Genomic DNA, 25,995 nt, shown 5'->3' with positions numbered 1-25,995 from the left:
AGAGTTACATTGTTTTGTTCCTGGACTTCTTACCTTTTACCATGGTTGCCATAACTATGTAGTGACACTTGGTATTTTCACGAGAGGACGATAAGGATCAGAGAGTGAGACCTTGTTCAGAGACACACTATGCTAACACTGTTTATCATTTTGCTGCCTGGTTTCCTGGAATCCATCCAATCATTCATCTCGGTGGCAGTGATTCTCTCAGGCCTCGATATATCACGGTGACACAAGTGTCTTCCTCTCGATTAATACGACATACTGTTTGATCACTGCATAAACTGAAGAAAAAGGGGAACGTTCCTGAAGACGTTCTGATTCTCAGGCATTGCTCTGGATATTTGCTGACTGCCCCCAACCCCCAGTCCTTCTCATATTACCTGTTTTAGGCCAACGCAGTGTAACTTTGTTCTCAGAAAGCAGACTGAAAGGCCATTTTGTTCTGGGAAAGCACTCGGCGTGCTGGGAATCTCGTACTGTGGCCTCGGGGAAGGTTTCATGCAGTGATGGGAAGGGCGGCAGGGGGCCGGGGGTCGGGGGTCGGTGGGGGGGAATCCAGTGCCGATGCTGAGTTGTGCAATGTCATGGATTCATCGCAGGATGAATGCAGACCTGCAGTGTCATATTCTCCTCGTAGAGAGCTGCAGACGTGCTGTCCCACATTCAGCCCCCCCATCTGGCCTATTTCCACCTGGATGAGACGCCTGCAGATGTGGCCCCACCCACCAAACCTTCGGAGATTTAACCCCCCCCCCTCCCATTAAAATCAGCATGGGTAAGCTCCTTACTGTCAGGCTCAAACCTCCAAGCCGCACCTCAAACACCAATAGCCCCCTGAATCGATACTGGGCAGTGCCCCCCCCCCCCTTCCCCTCCTCAGTCCTCCCTGTCTGCTTGTCAAGAATAAATCACATCGTCATTCCTTGATTTTTCCTTCTAAGCTAGAGCGGCTAATTGGGAGAATTGCAAGACTTCATGGAAGGTCGACCAGGATGGATTCTGGTGGTGATGCTCGAGAAAAACTTGTACCTTCTCTCGACAAATTTTATTATTCCGTCTATCAATGTGGATGTGTTCAGTCTGTCTATCAATGTTGATGTGTTCCTTCCGTCTATCAATGTGTTCTGTCTGTCTATCAATGTGGATGTGTTCTGTTCGTCTATCAATGTGGATGTGTTCCTTCCGTCTATCAATGCGCTCTGTCTGTCTATCAATGTGGGTGTGTTCTGTCCGTCTATCAATGTGGATGTGTTCCTTCCGTCTATCAATGCGCAGACACAGACAGAACACATCCACATTGATAGACAGACAGAACACACCCACATTGATAGACAGACAGAACACATCCACATTGATAGACAGACAGAACACATCCACATTGATAGACAGACAGAACACATCCAGTGTTCTGTCTGTCTATCAATGTGGATGTGCTCCAGGACACCATCTTCACCAGCCAATCAGATGATTGCAAAATATAAAACGCATGTAGTTGACTTTCTGCAGAGGAATCGGTCTCCATGGCAGATCCACTGCTGATCTTGATGAGCTGAACAGATTTACAGGGAAGGCAGTAAATGTTTGATGTGTGTGATGTGGCTTTTATATATAGAAGCATTTACATATGCATGCAGAAAGAAAATGTAAAGTGCTGTAATATTGTGACTTGTCTGTATAATAAAACAGCAATTTCCCATCTCCTCATAGTGAAACATTTTAAAAACTAGCAGTTTGTGGGTAAGATGTTTAATGAACTATGCTTTTTCAATATGCACTGAAAATAAAGTAAGATGGGAATTAGCTTTCCGATGTATATTTTTCTTTTACGTATCAGGGAAAATAATTCCAGAAAAATAACGGATTAGGTCGTAATTTTGGAAATAGTTTCTCAAGCCATAAAAAAGGCATCCTGATAATACGTCCTCTGATCCTCTTCAGCTGTGTTCACATGAAAGGAACGGATTTCTGCTGAAGCAGTTAGGAGAGACAAAAATAAATCGCAGCTCCTTCACAATCTATTTATTTGCATGTCAGACCTGCAGCAGGTCGGTGCAACTTGTGGTAAACAACATCAGTGAAGTCATTGTCTTAGAATTTATCGTTTGAGCATCCCGACTCTGGGTTCTGAGGGGGTGAATGAGTGTACATTATTCAATCTACTTCATATACATGAATAATGCATTGAATGGCTTAAAAACAAGTAAACAAAAGAATCATCAAACGTTTCATTTGGAAGCCTGCAAATTCTAATTGAATTACGGCACTCTGAAGGTTCTCTGCCTCTCATTATTGTCTTGCGTGCTCACTAGTGTGTCTCCGCTATGGCAATGTTTGCCACCATCCAAATGCATGCATTTACATGGGGCCCCTGAGGTTTGGGGGCCCCCTGTTGACCACAAATAGTCACTACACTACAGGAGGTGAAATAACACTTTTAATGGGGCCCCAGTAACAATAAACCTGTAATTATCTGTCTATATCCTTAAACAGGAGACACTGAACAATGAGAGAATTTATTTATATATGTAAATATAAAAATATATATTTAAAGGGAATAATCTTAAATTCCAATGATGCAGAATTCGCATTTATACGTTAACGTTACCACAGTTTGTTAGGGAAGTACGATTCACTGCTGTGCAACAGTTATTTGATAACAGCAATAGAAAGTAAAGCATTGTTTTTCAGTATTTCAACTGTTGTTTATGGAAGGAATTAACACATACAGCTAAAAATTATAAGTAATATAAGGTTTATGGGTTTGGTTTGTACAGCGGCTAAAAAGAATTTTGCAAATAACACTGACGCCTCCCTCGATTATAGAATAAAGTGATCTCTTTAAAAAAAAAAAAAAACTGGCAGTAAGTGAAACAACTAGTTAGTGAAACTCATGTGTTTCTAACAGACTGGCCGGACAGACATATCAGTCATGGAGCTGACTTCTTTCGAATAATATCGTGAAACTTCAGGTAGAAAAAAATATCTGTTTACAATGCATTATCTGTGTGTTTCCGAGTAATGTGTTTGCATTGAAGTGCCTCCCCACTAGCCAGTACTTATACTAGTCAATATCTAATTATACCATATTGAAATGAGTTATTGGTTATTGACCAGGAATGCACATAGGCAATACACATCTTTATCAGTATATGTTTTAGTCAAATCATATATTGCACTGTAAAATACAGTGTTTCACATTGAAAGGTCAATTAAAATTTGAGGGTAGTATTTCTGGCCAACATAAAAAGACTTTGGTAATCCACATGTTGATGTATGTTAGCAATATAATAGCGATTATTTTTAGGCTTTTTAAAACCATTTCTCTATCCTACATAGAGTAAGAAGCTGTTTTTTTAAGACCCAGACCTATGACCTATGAGGAGCTGTCTGTGAATTCCAGGAGATGATCAGTTTGTGTATCTTGGAAAAAGATAGACAACTTGAATTATTACTGTGAAAATATCCTTTTGCATAAATCAGTTAAATCCATTAGAACAAAAAAGGTATAAGCAGGCAGGTAATCAGTCAAAGAGCATCTGTTAAGTAACTTCATAATAACAGAAAAATTGTCTCAAATAAAAAAAATAAATGGAAGAAAAAGGATGAGGATGAGTGAAATGCCGCAGGAAAATACCCTTCTGGGCGATGCCTTTCCCGGATCAGCCTGTTGTTTTGTGGGTAATACTCTGTGTCCATCAGAAACACATCCACCTACAGCTACATCCACGTATATGATATTCACACAGTATGTGATATTCACTTCATTGAAGGCCACTCTAAGTATAGATTGGCTCACATTTGTTTTTCTTCTTTAAACTGGCCTGTTCTTTAGCTGTAGAAATCCTTGAATATCTCCTTCTTGAGGGTCTGGAGATGGGATTCTGTGTGCCTGTCAGTAAAGAGAGCAGGGACAATTTTAGGCTATTTTCTGATCTGCTACATCTATAAATATATATCCCGGGTTGCAGGTTTGACTCCGTCTCCTGCTTTGTCTTTGTTTGCATGTTCTCTCCGTGTCACGTAGGGTTACAGGTCTCCCCTTGCGCTTCGACATGTAGCTACAGTAAGTGAATGTCTGTCTCTTAATTGGCTGTGGTGAGCACGTGGGAGCAATGCAATGACCTGTCTCCCAGTCAAGGGTGTTTCCTGCCCAGTACGCCACGCTTACAAGGGAAGGTTCAGGCTTCTCCTCCTCCACACCCTCTACTGCACAGGCAGTCGGGAGATGAATTGATTTCGCGATTTGAGTCGCTCTGCAGTCCTGCGTTGGATGCAGCTGCTGTGTAAAACTGCAATTACTGCTAACTGCTAATAAAAACCGACTTAGTGATTTTGCCCAATTTCAGCGAAAGCAGTCTTTGTTAAATGCGTAATTGTTTTTCATCTAGCTGATAATTACCCACACCTGTGTCGAGGCCAAGTTTCATTTGTGTGTGTGTGTGACTCAGTGGATGTGAAGTGAGTTTCTAGGCAACTTTATGTGGTCCGGTGCTTTTATTTATTTAATTATGATTTTATGTTTATTTTCCCAGCTCTCCAGAGTGTCCCTTGCCCTGAGCTAACAGGGACAGACTCTCTGCAAACATGTACTGGGTAAGAGCTCATGCAGCATGGATGGCTGCATAACAATTGATAACTCTATTCACAGCCAATTCACAGCTATGCTCAGAAAATAAATGACAGTGTCTAAAAGCACACCGCTGATAATTGCATTTGATTTCTGCTTTAAAGTCCACCAGAGACACTAGGAACGTTCATTTACAGAGAGGACAGGCTCTTTGGTCCTTTTCCAAAGCTGGTCTTTTTATTTTCATCTTTGCACTGAACCCAAAGCCTTTGTCCAACATTCTGCAGCTGTGACCCCACAGCTCTGCGTTTGGAAGCTATGCCATAACAGGATTACCAGCCCCAGAACCCCGTCCTCGCTGAGTGGCCACTTAAAGGATAATGAGCTCTCTTCCTTCCGTAAAACCCAGCCGGACGGAGTCCCCCGAGGCAGGAACCAGGAGCGATGCCAGTTCATGGATAGAACACAGCTTCCTCAAATCCAGGGTTTTGCTGGTGCATTCTGGGATGTTCCCTGAACACCTCGTGACATCGTCCGTCCCCCCCCCCCCCCCGTCTCTGGTGCATGGTGTCCCCGCTTGCATAAAACCCACTGGAGTGTGTCTCTCTGCACACTGGAAAATGGAAATATGTTGTTTTTCGTCCTGCTGGCCTCCCCTGGCCAGACAGAGGTATGCAGGTTGGGCTCTACATACCTGGGTTGTCGTCCGGGGCCCGGAAATGGTGTCGCACGTACTCAGTCGGGCACGTGCTTCTCTTTACGGCTGCCATTAGGTTTCATGGGTCATTTAGCCGGGCCTCAGTGCAACTGCAGGGCGTTCAGTTCAGTTGTCTTTAACTCTTAATCAGCCACAAGGTGCTGGATCCCTCTCTCTGTTCGGACATTTCAGGCTGATGTCTGTCTTCAGAAGGGAAACAGTCATCAAGTTTTTAAGAAGAAACACAATCGCTTCTGTTTCAGTTCCAGTTTTTACCCCTTGAATGTCTCCGTGTGATCCAGAAGCCAAAAACTCTCTGGAACTTTACAAAGGTCATCTAGAACTTTGCATTTTATTAATCAAATTGCCAGCTTGCATTTTTATGATGCAGAATGTAAAACTATTCACTTGCATCCAAGTAATGCACATGCTCATTCTCCATTAAGCATGAATAACAGGCAGTAAACTTGACTTTACTGCACATTATCATTTTCGGTGTCTTTTCTTACAGCCTCCTGTTGAACCTTCAAGGAGAAGCTCTTTCCAGCACTCAGGGTCCCTGACCATAAGTAGACGGTAATTTCCAAGCATTTAGACAAATCCATCCATGTGTCCTGTTGATGTTGAGCACAGTGACCTTGACAACGAGTGTGAGTTTGAGGACTCACAGGTACCAGAAAACAGGACAGTACTGACAACTCTGTAGGATAAGGGATCCTTTTCTTTGTCTTATTTGGAGTTCATACCTTATCCTCCCTTTTGTGACATAAAAGAATGCAAACCTTCCATACTTTGAAAAACCTCAAAATTGATTTATTTTAGGAGAAGAAGTCCTGACGTTGCTCATTAATACTTCTAAGGACATGCCAACCCATAGCCACTGCTGCCCCAAAATATACATTTTCTCTGGAGGTTCTGTGGAGTAATTATGACTGAATTTTGACCATAACATCAAAAACTAGCTGGCTAACATTTGATTATATTAAGAGAAGGTTTACAGAAGACACACATGCAGAGACTCTCATTGACCTGCTCTACGGCATCTCTTGCAACCGCGCTGGAATCCTACATTGAATTTAGACATTGATGGCATGGCTAGCATACACAATTAGCCTAATATGAATCCAAGCGCATGCATTAAGCGAAGTGTTGCATAGCTATGAGGCTTGGCACAGAGTCCTTCTTCGCATTGCAGGATATAAACGTGACGGTCGCGGCACTTAACGGGCCGTAATTTCACATTTGCGTTTCCTACATGCCTAACGGCCGAACGACGGGAGGCAAGCTGTGGTCGATCCATGCCGAATTCGGCGGCTCAGGCTGGTATGAGTCTGAACAGCGTCGCCCATCAGACTGCAGGGATGTAACTTAATTAGTTGAATTCAGAAATTGGAAAAGGCCTCCTGGCTGAGAGCCCTGTAAGTCCCCCGATGGTTTTCTTTGCTCCTGCACTTGATGTTAGTTATCCTATGTGGTCACTCCCACCAGATGCTTTTTGGCAAATTCTAGCCAAAAGTCTATAAAGATAATGCACTCATATGTGACGCAGAGCTTTTATGATTTACCTTAAGCCCAGTGCTTACATCGGGGTGCATGTTTCTGTCCCTTAATTGTTATCCCTAAAGTAATTAAGTAGAAGATAAATATATTGATTAACTTTATTATCTCCAAGGCATTCATTGTGTGTTAGCTTGTGTTAGCAGTCATTAATCAGACTGTAGTTAAGACACATTGTCTTATATCTGCAAGACTCGAGGAACATCAAGGTGTGGCTTCGACGTTTCAAATAAACTGATAAACTAATAAACTATGCATCCCCACTAACTGACCTTGAAAAAATATTTTTAACATTCCATTATGAAATGACTAATCTTGCGTCTTCAGTGTGAGTCTAAAAGCTTTATTTAGTTGAGTAAATGTCTTCCTAGCGATGCTATTTCTGTCTGTTATTTTTCTGACACTTAAATCTTTGCTCTTCGTTGATTGGAGGATATTTGGGGGAAAAAAAGCAAAACTCACTCTCCCTATAAATACGTAAGAAGAATCTATAGCTCATAGCTACCCGCGTGTGGGAAGATGGGAGCAGCAGACCTACAAAAATGTCTGAAATGCCACCCTTAAAAAAGACAGGGCAGCTTAATGGGTCACCAGCCTCACTCCTTGGTACTTGACTGTCCATCGAAACACGGTGTCTCCAGTCATAGCTGGCTAACGAACCCACACGACTGGCAGCATGCTCAGCATTGTCTAAATAGCGTCTTTAGTCAAAATATCGAAGTGTGTTAAAAAGGGAATGTGGATCTTCAACCAAGGACTCTGAAGACAGCACAGTGTCACCATGGATGAGAAGAAACTGCAGACACCAGTCAAACATCTGCGCGAAACTCTCCGGGCTCCTGCATGACTGGTAAACAGTACAACCCTTCAAGAAAAGCCATGAGGAATCTGGAGCTCTGTTTGCGCAGCAGATACCAATGACTCCAGGCTCATTTTAGACACAGAATACAAAAATGTAAGCCAGAATAGGGGTGCACAAAAGATGCACCCCATTTTGGATCCCTTCCTTATATTTCAGGGTTCCCCCAAATTACAGTTGTGCCCCTACTGCCCCTGTAGCTTCCTCGAGTATAGAAGGTTTATCGTGGCTGTCTGAATAAAAAGTGCTGGATTGCTGGAGGGCAGAGGTGGAAAGTTCAGATCCAGAAAAGCACAAATCCAGACCAAGGTTTTGTTTCAACCAGCCAGTTCAGCATAAAGAGTCACCGTCACAGAGAACGCACCTGGTTGGTTGGAACAAAACCTTGGTCTGGATTTGTACTTTCTGCACCAGAAGTTTCTACACGTAATTCCTCAGCCAGATAGTCTAGTGTTTGTTATAGTCAGAGTAGATATTGGTTAAAGTTGTTCCCCTTGGTTTTTAAATCTACTAACGTTAGAGACAGGGTGACGTGCTACGCTGTAGAAAAAACAACCAACATCTACCCGTGTTGCCATCTCGATGAATCAAAAAAGAGTGTCGTGATAGAGACAGTACGCTGGCTGGGATGTGCATCTTCAGCTTTGTACGCACGCCCTAACGCGCGATGTTCGTCGTCCCTTTAATGCTGACAGGGGTGGTCTGTTTTGTTGCAGGTCAGCCCAAGCAACCAGATGAGGATGAGAGCACCCCACAACAGGGTCAGCCCACTCTCTGAAGGGAAAAAATACTATAAATATAGAAAATGTACCTGGGGAGGAATGGGTAAGGAGCGAAAATGACAGTATCCAAAGAAGGAAGACAGGAGCCACTAAAGTAGTGCTATTTTAATATAAAAATAAGTGCCTTCTAGTTGATATGCTTCAGTGTTTTTTTAACCTAAGGCATGTAGTGAAAGCTTGTCAGTATCTCACATAGGTTATAAGAACACGTTTAATTTTAAATGCTTCTCAAAAATGATATATCACCTGTGGAGTGGAACTGCACATGGGGCTTAGATTCAGCATATTATTACATTAAGTGTGTGTAAGTGTGTGTGCGTCTGTGGTGCTGTAACCTGAGAAGCTCGCCTGTCCCATCAGTCGCACACCTCATTGCCGTTTGCCACGACATCAGGGTAGGTTTTAAATATTCGTGTGTGACGTTTCAAAAATGGCGACCTGAAAATGTGTGATTCGACCCATCTTATCATTTATATTGCCATTAAGCAGGAGCGGATATGGTCCGAGTGCGGTATTATGATGACAGAGTTCTCTAATTTTATATCTTAAGATGCCCGCTAGGATCACATCATTGAAGAACTTCTCTTGTTGTTTTTGCTTCATGTTGTCTATCCTCCATGTCATTGCTAGTGCGTCGGGGGGTTAGGGTTAGGGTTAGGGTTAGGCTGCTGCTACTTCGGCCTTTCAGGGAACGAGTTCCTCAGCGGTGCATCAGGGGCTCCGGAACCAAGGTGCAGCCAAAGACGTTCCGTGGCTGTGGAGGCTGGTGACATGCGCTCCTCTATTTGTGTTCCGTGTCACTGCGTTTCTTCGAGAAGCTGCGTTGGGGCTCCACCACTTCTGCTGTCACTGGAGGCAGTGTGAAGCTAAATAAGGCAGTGTGTTGTTAAACCCGCCTTGATGCTTCACTGCCGAGTAACGCAGTGATCATCTGCAGTCAATGTCTTCTGCAGGCAGACTTCAGGCATCCAGTGGACTTCATCAGCTTGCAGCAACAGGAAGGAGTGTCCTGCCAAGATTATAAACCGTGAGCTGCTCCGACGACTGCTCACTGCGGTGATGTCGGCTGATCTGGGGCAGCAGTAGACGTCACTCACTGCGAGATTACTCGCGGCTCCGTGTGAATTGTTTGTTGACATGTCGCTCGCACTTCGTGTCACCAGCTGTGTGTTCTGCTAGGCTGCCACATGGCGCGTAGATATCCAAGTAATCTGAACATATCAAATATTTATTTTCGGATCAATTTTGATATACCGTCTCAGGCTACAGCCAAGGTTTTCTCTGAACCCCTCAGGGTCTCTGAGAACTAAACAAACCACAGAAGCACCACCTATCCATCTTGCATAACCGGTGATCCCATACAGGGTGGCAGTCAGCCTGAAGCTCGTCCCAGAATGCTTAGGGGTTGGCGCTGGAGACCCTGAACAGCGTGCACTATACCATCATAATATGATCATATGCATCATTTACCATGCAATAGGAATATAGATTAAATATCTGAGATGCTGCAGAAACCTGTACATTTTACATAATGAGGTATTTCATACTTAGTGCCCCTGGAGTCTGTTCTAGGAAACAGGAGATTCCCTACGCAGGATGGGAGTCTGTCACACACATAGAGATACACAGATGTGCACGCAGTTTTGAGTCTGCAATTCCCCTTGACTTTTGGGCTGCAGGGGAAAACTACAATGGCCAGCATTCAAACTTACTAACAAAGTGTTTATCACATTTATTGCAGTGGTTGTAATTGATGTCGATTTTAGCGAAATCCTAAAAATCTGAGGCTGTCGCGCACACGAAACGCTGTGGGCCGCCGTCTCTCTCCGTCTCCGCACCGTCGTGTGACATTTTGACGTTTCCTTTATATGCCGCAGTGTGCAGTGCTGCCCTTTGCTTGAGCCAGACGTTGACATTTGAGCCCTCCACCCCCCCCCACGCCGAAAGAGATTAGCCACGCCCCCATCTTCATTATACCCGCCCGCTTTCCCACCTTCTTGACTTACCTCCGTGCTCCAAAGCTGCATCCCAGTCTCCACCGAGCCGACCTCGGAGTAAACAGCTTTCCTGCTCTCCCAAGACCCTTTCCGAGCTTATCCGGGATTTTAATAACAGCCTTGTTCCTCAAAGGAGCTTATAGGTGGAAATCTTTGACGTGCTGCTGGTGCAAGAAAAAGTAAATAATGCGCCGTCCAATCGCCCATCCAGAGGTGGCTGAAGGCCAGGAGAAAGCAGGTCTTCGAAAAACAAAGATCAGCCAGAAAGCGATTAGGGCTGCAACAATTAGCGAGCATCAATGAGCACTTTCACTGTCTGCAGAGTGCTTAAAACACCACAACTCACCACAAATCACAAGTACCCATAGTATTATGTAATAGTCAATGGTTTTATAGTGGCGTCTGCATTATGTACTCTGTGTACCGTGCTACGTGCACTTTTTCATTTTGTGTCTTCGTTTGATGAAGGCAGGGCACAGCACATTAAGGGAGAATTATTAAAATAGTCATTCCCTATGTAGCCAAGGAATTTCACCTCGGCAATCCGGTTTCATCCAGCATAGATACAAGCTCCTTTAAGAGTTAATAGTGCTGCAGAAGGGGGCATTGCATTGTTGGAGGCTAGTGTGGTGTGTTTTGGTCATAAAAGACAGATGTCTGTGTCTGGGGGGGGGGGAGGTTGTGCAAAACTTTGTGGGGAAAGTGAAGTGTCAGACACCTTAGCTATTGCAGGAATGTGTGCGTTCGCACTGTGTGTGTGGGGGGGGGGGGGAGGCAGGGAGTGTGGGGGGGGGGGGGGGGGGATGTGCATACTTGGCCACTGGTCTGACACAGGAATTTCTTGTTTATGTGTAAAGCACCCAGACTTAAAGGGGAGAGAAATCCCTTTAAGAGAACAGCTCTTGTTTATCCTGGGTCAGCCTCCTGGCACAATCCCCGGTCAGTCTGGAAGTTTTCTCTCTTGTGTTTATTTATACATTTATTACACATTGTTTCCTTTATTAGTCATTCTTAACAAGTAAAACAGACAGATAAGTAAATATTGAAAGTCCACACCCATGTTGAAGCCCCCCCCCCCCCCACCCCCCAAGCACACTGCTCAAGATGATCCATCGCTTCATGGAGTAGATAAAAGAGGGCGGCTGCATTCCTCTGACTCTCTGTGTGGCGAGGAGCCAATCACTGAGCAGGACAGTGTGTCATTAGCCAATATGGTACAGCCTGTGCTAATGTGGGCGGGGCAGAGAGGGATCACATCCCTTCATTGGCTCACAAGCTAGGAAATGAGTTTCCTCATGTTGACCAAGCAGCGAGCCAGCAACAGGCACCCTGGGCTCCGGCGACATTTAGCCGAAATGTGAGGTGGCTTCTGGACGCGAGGCGAAGAGCGGCGGTAATTGCCCCCACAGGATCCTGACATTTCGGCGGGTAATGCCAGCCCTTTGGACCCAGTGTCCCAGCAGTGTCCTGAATGATGAGTGCCAGGGTGCCCCCTGCTGACCAAGCTGTCAGTGCACTGAGCCTTGGGGGAACTACAGGACACAGCTGGTTGGTCTCCATGGCTACTGGAAGCAGGGAGTCAGCGGTGATGTCACTCTCAAAGAAAACTATTCCTGTTTTGATTTTACACAATGTGACAGGATCGATTGACCTACACATTTCGTTTAATTCGATTTTTATCCACGTGTTATATGGATGATCCCAGGTGAGATTGAGCTTGTAGACAAAGTTGATCTTTAGATGTTTCATAATTAATGGGGCTGATTAACATCTCCAGAGTGAAATATCCAGATGAGAGGGTGCCACTGCTTCCTCACTGCTCCAAGAGCCCGTGTGTTTACAGTTTTCATGCTGTCCCTGTGTGTCCAGAAGTTTCCTCTGTGACACATGTGAGCTGGTGTTGAGCGGTGATAGAAGGAAACCCGATTCTCCAACCTACCGTGACCCTGCATTCGACAAGCAGCTACAGAAAGTGTATAGAGCCCCACGTGAAAGGATGGAACCGTGCCTACGGGGTTCAGACAGTTTTCTGAGGTTCGTGCATTAAGGATGATCACTCTTTAGTAACAGTATTGGGCCTTCCACGTGCGTCAATGTGTGCTGACAGGAAAATCCCCCGCAGGGACGCCACTCACTACGAAGGACAATGTTTTCAGAAGGAGCGCAGAAGAGATTACTCCACCAATGCCGCTTACTTCACAAGACGCTCGTGTTCTTACAGTACGTATCTGCGAAGGTCACATGTTGCGTACGTCAACAAATAAAATGGACGACAGTAATAGTACATGGATGGATTCGATATTGCAATTACTTAAGTGTAACTTCTTGGAGTTTGTCTTTTTACATAATTCAGCTTTGCCTCCCGGAGCAAACTAACGTAGCATTCGAGCCCTACACGGGACGACTCGCTCGGTCGCCAATTTTCATCTGTGCGATTTTATCGTTTCAAGAGATTAAAGGCCGCATTCAGCAGATGGACGGCGGCCAGCGTGTACATAAGCCATGACATCTGCTTCTGCTCTCACACGGGCATTGACGCGAGGGGGGGGCTGTTTATCTCTCCGGGGGAAAGCCAGCTGGACCAAAACCACCCCCTTCGGGGGAATCTGAACTCTAGCAAAGGTTTCTCATTGCAACTTGCCCCCCCCCTTGGTTGACAGATCTCTCTTTTTCCATCTCTTTTCTGTACTCCTCCGGAAGTGACTAATCGTAACTTGTGCAATACCAATCGCTAATAAGCTACTTTCTGATATTTATTAAGCCTGAAATTAAAGCGTGAAATTAAAGCCCGAATCCCAGGCTGTGTGACCGATGGGAGCTGTCCTGTCTCCGGGGGAAACGACAGCAGATGGTGCCCATTTCATTGCATGATGCAGCCGTAATTTAAGTGAAAAATTAAAGCCCTCCTTCACTCGCTAATCGTGGTAAATTGCTAATGAAGTGAATTATATACCGCAGAAGCTAAAATGGTCAAATTGTCATCAGGGTGTAATTGTAGATTCCAACCATAAACAGTCACAGAATAAAGTATTTGCTCTGCTGAATTTAGCTGGGCTTTTTGTGGCCTGAAATTGTATGTGGAAGGAAAGGGAGAGAGAAGAAAATACTTCATCCATTCCTCCCCAGACTTTAAAGTATAGTTGGTAACACTTTGCTTGAATCTGTCATCTGTAATGCATTAGATATGTTCATAATGCCTTATAATGGTCAGTATAAGAATTAATAAGTATTACAGCATCCTCTATTGACAGTCATAATGCATTATAGTGTTGATTATACTTCATAAGCGCCAGTGAAGCTCTAATCTATAATGCATTGTAGATACCTTCATGATGCATTACAAAGCATCCTTAATTCTTATACCCACCAAGATAATGCATTGCTGATGTTTTGAAATGCATTATGAAGGTGTCTATAATGCATTACAGATGACAGCTTCAAGTTCAGTGTTATGCAATTCATAATGTATAATATACATAGCTATAATGTGTTATGCCTTTTTACAAGTAGTTCTAACCATGTTTATAATGCTTTATTAATACATTATAATGTGTTATGAATGTATTTGTAGATTCTTATAATCATGGCATTCAAAGAAAGTGTTACCGAATAGTTAATTCGGTTTACTTTAGTAAACTACCAGGGCTAACTTGAATAAGTTAAACATCTAGGCCAGATTCAGGATAACTTTGGTAAGCTACAAGGCCTGATGTGAATAATTATGATGTTTACCATCAGAGCAAAGCTTGGCGAGCTCAGTGAGATCACCTGAAGATCTCTGGTAGGCATTACACTTTACAATTAGAATAAGCAACAGCTCACTTGGCCTTAAAAACATTGAGGAACATTGTGAAAAATGCCCATATATCTGAATTCACTTCCGTCTTTATAACAAGGGGCTGATTGGACTGATTCAGTGTTTCACAATGAGGGCCCTTAAACCAGATTTCTCTCAAAGAATCACTCACATCTGAGGATAAAAGACGTTTTGTGTCCTTTAGAGCTGGAGAATGAACCATTCATCCTTTGATTTGGACCAGGAAGTATTGCTGATTATAAATGAATTTTCAGGAGGAGAATCAGCATAATTCAGTGCCTCAGTTTCCATGTTAGTACTTATGATAATCTCATTTTTCACAAGCAGCTTTCGGGCTGTTTTCACAGCTAAAGTTCTGCAACATCATTGTTTGGTCTGCATTGTCAGTTTAACATTTTCATCTCGTTCAGTAATAAACTGGTTACTTTGTTACACAGACTTAACACAAAGGAGTCAGGCCAAACACAGAACCACGGCTGGGCCCTGGTTCCTATTACATTCCCGCAAATTATTTTCCAGAAATATTACTCATTTACCAGTTTCATTTTCCCTCATACTGCCAAATCATTCAGCTTCCTGAAACACTCCACTATTCATATCAGACAGTGCCTGAGTCAGACAGTGCCTGTCAACAGGGACGTCTTTAATTTCACGGCAGTCGAATCGTCTGTTGCTAACTCACGCTAACACGTGATGACTGCAAGTGCATCGTGACATGCTAACGAGCGCAGACGACCAGGATGCTCATCTATGGGCCGATCTGTACAAACAACCCAGTCTGACTCACGTCCAGGCAGCACGGGACAAGGATGAAATAACTTGACTGATTGATCTAGCTAAATAGGAATGCCCGACTTAGCCCCCAACTAAAAGGTTTTGCTGTGATTTGTTCCAAAATCGTTGTTTGTTTAGTTGTTTTGTATTGATCGAACAAACAAACACAAAGGCATCAATTAGAACACTCGTGAGTTCATCCTGTGCGAGGCAGCATTCACCAGACTGTGTGCTAAACCGTCCTTTTTTCCCCAGAACTCTCACCCCGCTCACTCTGCCATGGCACGGGGGGGGGGGGCACCCCCTCTGTCTCCCAGCACCGTGGGCTGCGACAGAGCAGCTCCCCATTTAGAATGAACCCTTCCGCCGGTGCTGTCCCTGTGTCTGGGTACACGCGTGTAGGTCTGTGCATGTCTGTCAACCCGTGTCGGCCACAATGCAGACACTCAGAAGGAGACAATAACAGTCATTGGTGTTAACAGGCAGATGCAAACAAAAACGGCTGAACAGATAGTCGAATTTAACCTGCGGCCGGAACGCTGCTGTACTTTCTGCGTGGATGTAGAGATTCCTGCCAGCTGCCGCCCCCAAGCTCTGAAACATAAAAGGAATCACTGAGCTGAATGCCGGGTTTGGACTGACGGCCCCTGTTTAGCCTTTGTGCTAAAGTGCTGTGGTGGCCGCAGATTAATGTCTGCAATATGCAGGACTAAATAGTGCATAAATAATCAAAGGTGACCCCTCCCCCATTCTGCACATGTGCTGTTCTCCCTGCATCGTGTGGGTTTCCTCTGGGTTCTGTAGCTTCTTCCCACAGTTAATGACAGGCAGTCAACAGGTGAACCGTAGTCTCCGAAATGCCTGCGGTGTTTGTGTGAGTCGCCTGCCCGAACTGGCGTGTCATCTTCTTACAATAAATCACACCCTATGGTGCCTGGCATGCCTCCAGCCATAGGATGGACATAGGCTGCATGAAAAATAATTTCCTGCTGCTGGTGCCCTCTAGTGGCAGCTATCTGCATTGCTCTTTGCATGCTGTCAGTCATTGTTGATAAGATAATCCAAAAGGGCTAACCATTAGCACTGTGTAAAATGCGGTGTTTCGTGCTGTCTCAGTACTCTGGAGAAGTGGTTCTCAGTTGACAGCCTCATGATCCACATTTTACCTTGGTCATTAAGTCATGACTCAAATGTTTAAAACTTCGAACAAGATTTATTTCAGAAAACAAAGTAGTGCAGCTATAGTTCACCCCATATTGAGGGTCACATGGGGTCTGGAGCCTATGGACACAAGGCAAGGGACGACCCAGGATGGGCCACCAACCCACGGTTGGGCACACTCACACACCATTCACACTTATGGGCAATTTAACCTCAGCATGTTTTTTGGACTGTTGGGGGGGACATCGGAGCACCTGGAGGAAACCCCACAATGACACGGGAAGAACATGCAATCTCCACACACAGAGAGCCATGGCAGAGACTCGAACCCAGGTCCCAGAGGTTTGACAAAATGTTTTTTTTAAGCATACAGTCTGCGACCCAATGAAACCCCCCCCCCCTCCTCCACCAGTGTCTCCCATCACCTTGGGAACCCCTGCTCTACAGAAATAGAAACTACTAGATTGCTGCAAAAGCTAATTTTAGGGCAGGTCGTGTAGTAATGGGACGTAATACAGTGATATTTCCTAAGGGCATCATGTCTGCGAATAAGTGCTGAGATAATAGATGACTGCACATGGTGGAATGGCTACATCTGCTGGTCTTGGCCAGAAATTGAATTCCTCATCCTCGTCTTGCACAGGATCATGGGGAGACATATAACCAGGCCCAGGAAGCGTGGGGGTGCCCTGGATGAGATGTGGGAGCAGACCAATGAGAACAGACCCACGCAGTATGCAATTACCTCACACACCGGGGGGTCTGAAACACGGTGACACTATTTTCAACATCAGTCGGGGGGAATAATAGCAGTGAGTGGCCGAACGATTTTGGCACAAACTGGTGTTTAGATCAACTGGTTAAGATCACCGTGGCTGATTGGACTTAGCAGGCCTCGGCTGGGTTACCATGGTAATAAGACATTATGCCCAACATCCAATCTCCCTGTCAAATGGATGCTAAGTCATTTCCTCCAACATTCACAGCATTTGCCATTAAAGTATGGGAACTAGAGTCGGGCTCGGAATTTCTCAAAGCAACTGCATTTCGTCTGGTGATTATCTGGATAAAATCTGACTATTTTCTGTTATTAAAAACTGCGTCTATGAGCCAAAGTATAAATATTTATGAGCTTAGGTTTAATATAGATTCTACCCAAGCAGTCAATTACAGGTCTGGATTTTCCGCCCAACCGTTGGAAATTCCTTCACTGAGCACAGATTGAAATGATTATTTCAAAAATCATTTTGCCTAGTTTTGGCACCAGAACTTCACGGAAGACGGGAACCTTACTGCAGTGCCGGATGGGCTCACAGCTTCTGCCAGTTTGCTTCAGATAAAAGCGGACCGAACCGAAATGCGTAACACATGTGGGCTCCTTCGGAGACGGCCAGACCTGGTATGTTTTCACAGTAACCCACTGGTTAGGTAGCTTTTAATTACACTGTAGTAATGATGAGCTGCAATGCCTAATACCGTCATCGGCTGGTTTGTGATGGACTGGCATCCCGTCCAGGTTGTACCCCACCCCAGCCTTGTTCCCCGTGTTGCCATGAGACCCTGATCAGGATAACAGCTTTTGGCCTCCATCATGCCTGAAGAAGGGGCCAAATTCCCCCAGTTCCCCCAGTGCCGTTGAGCAGAGATGTTTGGGTAAAAAAACACAGTCCTAGTTGAAACCTGGCACGGGCTGAGCCGTGAGGTTTGTGGAGGACAAAGGTGACGGACTTCCACGTTCAGATTAAGGGAGGGACGTGAAGATGAAATGATACCTCTCAAAAACACATGATTACCCCCCTGCCACGGGTCTTCTGTGCCTCAATGGACAATAGAAGCTAAGAATTTGTACACTGAGCCTTCTGTAGAGTAAAGGGTGAAAATCAGCACAGTCCATTTTGGTCTATTTTGAGATGTTCTTTTGAAGTCGCTCGATGCAGACAGCTCACCTAACTATCACGTTGTGCAAACACAAGGAGACGCTCCCCGTCTCGCTGTCCCTTATGGTTTCCTCCCAAATATCCCTTCGGACCATGAGCTATAATTGACCTACTCTGGTCCTCGTGCCATAATTAGCACAATGTAATTATGGTTCACCGCTGGAATGGGAGGTGTGGTTTGTTGTGGCCCCCGCTCTCCCATTCACTGTTGCAGCGGCAGCCTCCACGATGAATTAAGCGGGGGTCCTAAGGGCCGTTGTTCGACTTCTACACCAGCTGGCTCTTTGCTGCCCCCTGCAGGAAGCATAAAATCGGCTGTCGACAATGATGTGGCTTCCGATCGAACCAACACACAAAGCCAGGAACCTGTTATGTTACTTAAAAGCTGGAACTGCCTAAAGCTCATGCAGTGTACTGGTGGATCCTGCAGATCAAAGATCCAATTCAATAAATGCCTTCCACACAGACAGAAAACAGAAAGTCATACAGACAAGAGAATATCACGGCACACTCCAGAGTCCCAGATATGCCTTTTAAATATTTTTGCCAGTTTATATAAGAAAACACAGTATGACATAGCAAGTTCCTCCCAGAAAAAATATTATATTCCACTAGCTTACACTTCCATGTTTTAGTAGAATGTTGATAGATGACATAACATTTAATAGCTCATTTCATGCTTTCCAACGGCCTGTTCTGTCACCCTAAGTCACCAGATTAGGGAAACCTTACTGAAGTTCGGGTTAGGCTTAGAAAGGTTAGGGTTAGGGTTAGGCTTAGAAAGGTTAGGATTAGGCTTAGAAGGGTTAGGGTTAGGCTTAGAAAGGTTATGGCTTTCAGACAGCAACCCCGTATAACGGAAAACCACAGTTTACATTGATTTAAAATATGTTCACACTAATCTTCTCTTCCACACTATTACAGAAAGATGTATCCATTTATTCATTTTGCGTACCATCTTGTCCTATTCAGGGTCGCGGGGGGTCTGGACCCTATGCTGGAAGCTACAAGCACGAGGCAGGAAATAACCCAGAATGGGGAGCCAACTCATCGCAGGGTGTCACACCATTCACCCACAGTACAGGCAATCTGGTGACTTCTGTTATTGGTTCACTTCTTTATGTCTAGAAATCTGGTTTATTAAATTGAAATATCGAGTATAAGAGGTGGACATAGCAGCGATGTGTGGATCAACATCTTGCCACGTAAAAGTAAGGCTTGTATGAAATGTACAAAAGTCAATGCTGCCACCTAGTGGATATATTAGTAATTTTACGTTAATTCCTGGTGTTAAGATATTGGGACTAACCAAGACATAAACCCTCCTTTGTTACACTGTCTCAATAGCCTTGTGACTTCTGATAAGATACTGGTAATGAAATGTTTTATAATGAAAATATTTTATGTTGTATTTTTGTACTGGTTCATCTTAAAATCTATTTTTTAAGTTACTTAAAAAAAAGTTTCCAATATTCCCGCAGTGCAGTCTGTTTGCAGTGATCAGCAATGTCTTCAAGACCTTCCCCTTCCCCGCCAAGTGTCACCATACATACTCTCTCACTCCTAGCAGTCCTGCCCTAACGGGCCAGGTGTGAGGCCCCATGTTTTCGGTAATATTACACCAAGTCACATGCAGAAGCTGCATACTACTGAGACCATCCCATAGGTCATCAGTACCGTGTGCTTGTTCTCTACAGTGGGTTGTGGGTTTGCTGCCAGTGCCCTGATAAAGTGTAGTAAGGGTGTGGCCATGGGGGAAAATGACCAATCAGAAGCTGAGGGGGAACACCTGTGGAACATCTGACTAAAATGAAATAATAAAGATTCAGAAGCACTGTTCTATTATATTATAAATAAAAATAAACAGTTGCCATGTTTTAAAAGGAGGGCAGCAAAGCAATGCGAGATTCCGAATGATCTGCGCATGGTCACGTGAGTTATTCTACCAAGAATGTGTTTGCACTTCCCTTTATTGTTGTTAAAACTTGTAGCGCCCATTCAGAAGTTTTTGTGGCTTAGGTTGTTTGAGATGTACTCTGTTAGTGTTCAGGCAGATATAACCCTCATGACTGCAAGGTCAAAGCAGTGATGTCACTCTGGGAGACGCTTAGCTCTTAGCGAATAGACAGAATGATAACTTATCCACAACTCTGTAAGTAGGAGAGAGTTTGTGTCCGAATGGCCGGGTTTGGGACGGAAGCTGACATACGGAACACTGTAGTCCGGTTCTCTAAGAATTGCAGCCACATTTCTTGGTATTGTTTACGATGGTTTGGAGATGAGGGACAGGATACACAGGTCAGCTAGCAGAACGTGGGCTGGAGAGTGGGAGGTGATGCTGCAAAACCACAGCGACTTCCTTTATGTTGCTGGTCTGCAGACATCTGCTCATGGCTCAAGCCATTAACGTCAAAAAACAATGATGATCTGTGTTTAAAAAAACGATTTAAGCAAAGGGCCTTTTTATTAACTAGAAATGCTTTATTAATCCATGTCGGATAATTTGCTTTGTCCCATTTTGTTCTTCATAAGACATACATACAGATGAAAGTAAGCTTTGGCTGGGGGGTGGGGGGTGGCACAGTAAAGGGGCAGCCCCCGTGCAGAACCCAAGGAGCCGTGGGTTAGGGGTCTTGCTCAAGGACCAATGGACATGTGACTATTCTGCCTCCAATCAATTATAATTTAATGTCAAATCAAATAATAATTTAATGTCTGTGATATTTGAACCGCTTACGTGTCAAAATGAACAGTGTGTGGTTAAGATGCAAGCAACACTGAATTTTTAAGTGTTTTCAAGTCTTATTATGAGTATTACGAGTTATGAGGAAAATATTTTCCATCACGCCATAGAACAGTGACGATCTGGACCGAAAAATTATTCAGCCAAAGGGGTTTTTCAGAATCAAACAAAAGTAACATTTTATTGCTTAATAATCATCCAAAATAAAGCTGTATACTCAATTTCGAATTCAACCAGACTTCAACGTGTACATGAAAATTGAAAAAAAAAAAAGTGAATCCCTTTTGTGTTGAAATGAAGTCATGTAGGGGTGTGTGGTTTAGGTGTGTAAGTGAGTCTTGGAGGGTGGGGTTATCGGGATCACATGACCTGTGGAGGTGTAGCTGAGGTCAGAGGTCACAGTGGGCTGTAATTGACCTCTGTGTAAATGCCAAGCAGTTGTCCTCCATCACTTCTGGCCTGCGCCTATGATACAGTATCACAGATTAATAAGACATGTATGACGCATGATGTCATGTGACTTTGTCATGTGATGTAAATGGAAGATCGGTGACAGCCAATCAGACACTGAAGTACCAGCAGGAAGCCGCTGTCGCTTCTCCACTGTCTTATGAAGGGCTAAAATAACAATGCAGTTTTTTTTATCATGGTTTGCCCTGTGTTGTGTTTATGGTTTTATATGAGGTTATGCAATAATACAGAGGCAGTGTGTTAGTTTAGTTTGATTTGAGACATAAACACAGATGCACACTAACCCAAAGTGTGTGCCCGTATGACTATTGGACTATTGCATGACTGGGATGTTATGCAGAAATGTGGGGGAAAGAGATGTGGTAGATCAGTAGATCTCTAAATACCGATATCTCATGCATTGGAAAATGTGATCTCCTTAATTTGACGTATTTTCTTCTTTTTGCTTTGGCTATCCTGTCATTTTTTAACTTGTCTTTAAGTCATTTTTCAATAGACGATATACAAAATATTGGTGCACAGGATATGGAAATTTTGATCAGTGTCTATATATAGATGTATAAGATCACCGGTACAAATTATTGGTCTCTGAGTAACAGCAAACCTCTGAGTAACCAGGGGGGCAGGGGGGGGTTGCTGGCGGTGAAATGTACTGAGCTTCCTAGTGTAGATTAGCCCAGTGAAAAACCACAACAACTTCCTTTATATTACTGGCCTGCAGGCGACAGCTCGAGGCTCATAGAAGTGATAGAAGTGAACTGACTTTATTTGCAGTTTTAGGTCTTGCAGAAACAAAGATGGATCTGCAAGCCAGGTTTAATTATTATAAACATGTTACAGGCCGGAACTTTGAGACTTCTTATGAATGGGGAATTGGGTCCACAAAATCCCTCCACTACAGAAAATGACTGATCCAATGTAATCATTTCCATTATTTTAATAGTTGTGTCTTTAGTTGTGGTGCTGCTACCTTTCAATATTGATAAAGTTGAAGTGTCAGCCAAGACCGATGCTGATACTTTGATTTTTTTTTTTTTACAAATATTGGCCAATACAGTATGTGCATTTCTACTACATATGCTGGCAAAAAAAACATACAGAACAAACAGCATCATTCTCCATCGTTTTGGTGTGGTGGTGTAGTTTTGTCGCTTATGAAGTTACATATGAAGTGTCACATGCAAAATATTGTGCCTATTTTACATAAAGGTCGCAGGTCCTCTTGTGCAGGGAAAGCAACATGAAAGTGGCCAGAAAGTACAAAAGTTCCCGATAGAGGCAGCGCAGGAACTCAGAACCTGAAGTTCCGGAACTTGTGCCTATTGATGCCCCAGGTTACTCACCCTCTGTGTATTTTTTCCCAGCCAGTACACGCATGCAGAGATGAGGATGCAGAGCAGAGCTACCGATAGGGTGACCATAGGGATAAACCCAGTTTCCTGGTTGGTGGCACATGTGGGCCCACCTGGAGGGAGGTTGGAGAAGCACATTACCCTTGATCTGTGCTTTACCACACAAACCCCATCACAGCATGGTGATGGGAATCACTGGGGGGCGCTGTTGAGCTGGAGGAGAAGCAGGATTAAGCTATGGGCGAACGCTGGTATAAATCTCTATGACGTAAATTTATGACGTCACAGTGTAACTTCAGGGTCTTACAAATGGCTTTCCTGCCTTTTCCAGACGAATAGGTACAACAAAGTTATTCATGAAATGATACTGATCGTGGCATTTGGGATGACTTGGGGCTTCCTTTGATGGCAATAGCCAGAGTTACTAAGATCTTCACCGGACAATGCTGGTCCAAATCAGGACAAAATATTTAAAAAGATTATTTCAGTGATTCATCTACTTGGCTTTTGCTAACTTTGGGGGTCCAATAAATTTGATAATTTCATGTTTGATTGCCGTGCACACAACCTGAGGAATGTGCACAGACATAAGGTCTGGCCAAATGTGAAAAGATGTTGAGCATTGACATGCTTTTAGGAGTTCCGTACTTTCTAGCTATTTTATATTTAAAAGTATTTAAAAGGAAATTAAAGGGATGATCATTACGATTCAAGACATAGTTGATTCCTTTCATATTGGGAACATCAATGCACCTGCTTATTTGTGCAATTATCCAATCAGCCAATCGTGTAGCAGCAGTGCATATGCATAAAATCATGCAGGAACAGCTCAGGGGCTTCGGTTAATGCTCACATCAAACATCAGAATCGGACCTCAGTGATTCTGACCGCGTATATTTAGTTTTAGTATTTCTGTAACTGCTGATCTTCATGGATCTCCAGGCACTGCAGTCTCAGGTTTGCTCAGAATGGTGCGAAAAACAAAAAGCATCCAGTGAGCCACAGTCCTGTCGACAGAAACAACTTGTTGTCGGGAGTCGGTGGAGAATGGCCAGACCGGTTTGAGCCGAAATACTTGGGGCTAGGTTTAAAATACTCGAGGTTATAGCCCTGAGTACTCAGACCAAACGACACCTATGGATTGAGCTGACAGAAATGCCATGGTAACAGAGATAACCATTCTGTACAACTGCGGTGAGCAGAAAAGCATTTCAGAATGAAGAATACGTTGAACCTTGAGGTGGATGGGCTACAACAGTAGAAGACCATGTCAGGTTCCATTCCTGTCAGCCAAAAACAGAAAAGTGGAGATGCAGAGGGCAGAGGCTCACCAAAAATGGACAGTTCGAAGATGCGGAAAATACAGCAAGGTCTGATGAATCCTGATTTTTGCTGAGGCTCACAGATGGTGGGTCAACCGCATGAATCCATGGACCCAACCTACATTGGCCAACATGGACCCAACGGTCCAAGCTGCTGGTGGTGTAATAATGTCAGGAATGCTTTCTTGACACACTTTGGGCCGGTTAGCACCAATAAATTATCACAGCCTATCTGAGCATCGTTGCTGAACATGCGATCGTTGCTGAACATGCCCATCCCTTCATGCCTACAATCGCCCCTCTTCTAACGGCTACTTTCGGCATAATACCTCATTATGCCACAAAGCAAAAGTCACTGAAATTAATGTCATGAACATGACAATGAGTTCACTGTTCTCCAAGGGCCTCCTGAGTCACCTTTGTACACATTTGGCGGTTAGGTAGAATATGAGATACATAGAATACTTGCACAGCGGACAGTTCTTCATCGATTCCAAATTATCAGGGCTACCTTCCCAGTCTAGAGCGACACATCCACATTACTGCAAGTATGAAGAATAATGTCAGCACTCTTACCTTCAGTCATAAGTCTAATGCTCATATTTCCAAAATGGTACATATCATCAGTATAGATGTGTTCTTTAGATCCAGTGAAATCTTTGAGATATTTTGTGGAACAATAGTAAAGTCCCAGGTCAGACTCTGTGATGTTATTAATTGACAGGCTATATGAAACTGACAAGGAGTTCCACACAAAAATGTATCGAGGATGAGAATTGCGTTCATGGTCTAGCCCAGACAGTTTCAGTGGAGGCTGGTTCTCATGAGAGCACTCTCTGTACCAGAAGGTATCAAACTCATATTTGACATCACAGTGCAGGGTAATATTGTCCCCCAGTCGGACGATCCTCAGCACAGCCTCCTCAGACCTCTCCTGAGAAGAGCAGCACAAACCTGAGGAAGAATCACACTGTGAGAAGGAGCATCACCAATTCAACATGACAGTCTAAGTTAAGACCGACAACATGAAGAAAATACACTGAGACACACAACTATTCCTTGAGACAAATAAACTATTAGTTCCTTAAGGTTCTACTGCTGGTCTGGAAATAAAGATCCAGTTCTCTTTCTACAGTAATCAGACACTCACCGAGCAGAACGATCAGAGAGATGCACGTCGTCTCCATGACTGACTTTGTTGTCTAGGGCTGGACCAATTCCTTTGCACTGTGGGTGGGGGCTAATTTTAACATGCACAGATGTAGGTGTCACCAGCTGTCCTCCCCGTGTGAGTTTTAAGAAGAAGTAGCCAGTTGACCTTTTTCCTCTACCTAAGAGTATTTGGCTCCTCTCCTTCATCTGCCTTTCTTTCTCTCATCCAATGTCTGTCCTGTTATATGACTTTCTATAAATGATGTACTACAACATAATCAAGTAAAGAACCTTGGGACAACTTTACTGTGAAAGGCGCTATATAAAAATGAATTGATTTGAAGTGAAAGACCCAACGTAAGAACTCGTCTGTTGTGAATCACATCTCGCTCAACACGGAGGCAGCATTAGCCTAATAGTAGTTTACAAATCTAAAGAAGTTTCTCGCAGTATTGTCACAGCACATCATGGCAGAGGCGGGACAAAGGTGGACAATCCGCTGGTGGCTCAGAGACAAAAAGGGGGTTTATAAAGAAAACTGAACACCACCGGGGAAACAGCAAAATAAAGGCACTGCAAGGGGTCAAAACAAAAACCGAAAAAACAAGGATTAACAAACTAAAGAATCCATAACTGAATGCAGCTAGGGAGCAGAGTAACACAGGGAGCAGAGTAACACAGGGAGCAGAGTAACACAGGGAGCAGAGTAATACAGGGATCAGAGTAACACAGGGAGCAGAGTAACACAGGAGCAGAGTAACACAGGGAGCAGAGTAATACAGGGATCAGAGTAACACAGGGAGC

The 25,995-nt window shown here is 44.0% G+C and overlaps 1 protein-coding gene across 3 annotated transcripts; it reads right to left on the bottom strand.

Annotated features, from left to right (window-relative positions):
• Positions 1–2,042: 2,042 nt before the first annotated feature.
• On the bottom strand, positions 2,043–25,231 carry LOC111853145 (uncharacterized). Of its 3 annotated transcripts, XM_072707616.1 has the most exons (7): positions 25,190–25,231; positions 24,616–24,993; positions 22,709–22,830; positions 15,579–15,647; positions 10,472–10,623; positions 5,265–5,471; positions 2,043–3,892 (listed from the first exon to the last, which is right to left on the bottom strand). In XM_072707616.1, exons 1-5 carry the CDS (start codon positions 25,224–25,226, stop codon positions 10,600–10,602), a joined length of 630 nt encoding a protein of 209 aa, XP_072563717.1. In that variant the 5' UTR covers positions 25,227–25,231; the 3' UTR covers positions 2,043–3,892; positions 5,265–5,471; positions 10,472–10,599. The 3 variants fall into 3 exon arrangements, with proteins under 3 accessions (XP_072563717.1, XP_023685547.2, XP_072563718.1); XM_023829779.2 differs by lacking the exons at positions 2,043–3,892; positions 5,265–5,471; positions 10,472–10,623 and having other exon boundaries at positions 15,433–15,647; XM_072707617.1 differs by lacking the exons at positions 2,043–3,892; positions 5,265–5,471; positions 10,472–10,623; positions 15,579–15,647 and adding an exon at positions 20,616–21,359.
• Between the last annotated feature and the right edge of the window lie 764 nt (positions 25,232–25,995).

This window comes from Paramormyrops kingsleyae, chromosome 25 (genome assembly GCF_048594095.1).
Source record: "Paramormyrops kingsleyae isolate MSU_618 chromosome 25, PKINGS_0.4, whole genome shotgun sequence".
NCBI lineage: Eukaryota > Metazoa > Chordata > Actinopteri > Osteoglossiformes > Mormyridae > Paramormyrops > Paramormyrops kingsleyae.
The sequence above is the reverse complement of the archived record's forward strand: the minus strand, read 5'-3'. Positions and strand labels throughout refer to the sequence as shown.

What these genes read in the sequence shown, in the direction of transcription:
- LOC111853145 (XM_023829779.2), bottom strand. Translation starts at nt 25,226, where the DNA reads ATGGAGACGACGTGCATCTCTCTGATCGTTCTGCTCG. An exon ending in CTCTCTGATCGTTCTGCTCG is followed by an intron (nt 24,994 to 25,189) that starts GTGAGTGTCTGA and finishes ATTCTTCCTCAG; the next exon opens with GTTTGTGCTGCTCTTCTCAG. An exon ending in CATTAGACTTATGACTGAAG is followed by an intron (nt 22,831 to 24,615) that starts GTAAGAGTGCTG and finishes ACCTCCCTCCAG; the next exon opens with GTGGGCCCACATGTGCCACC.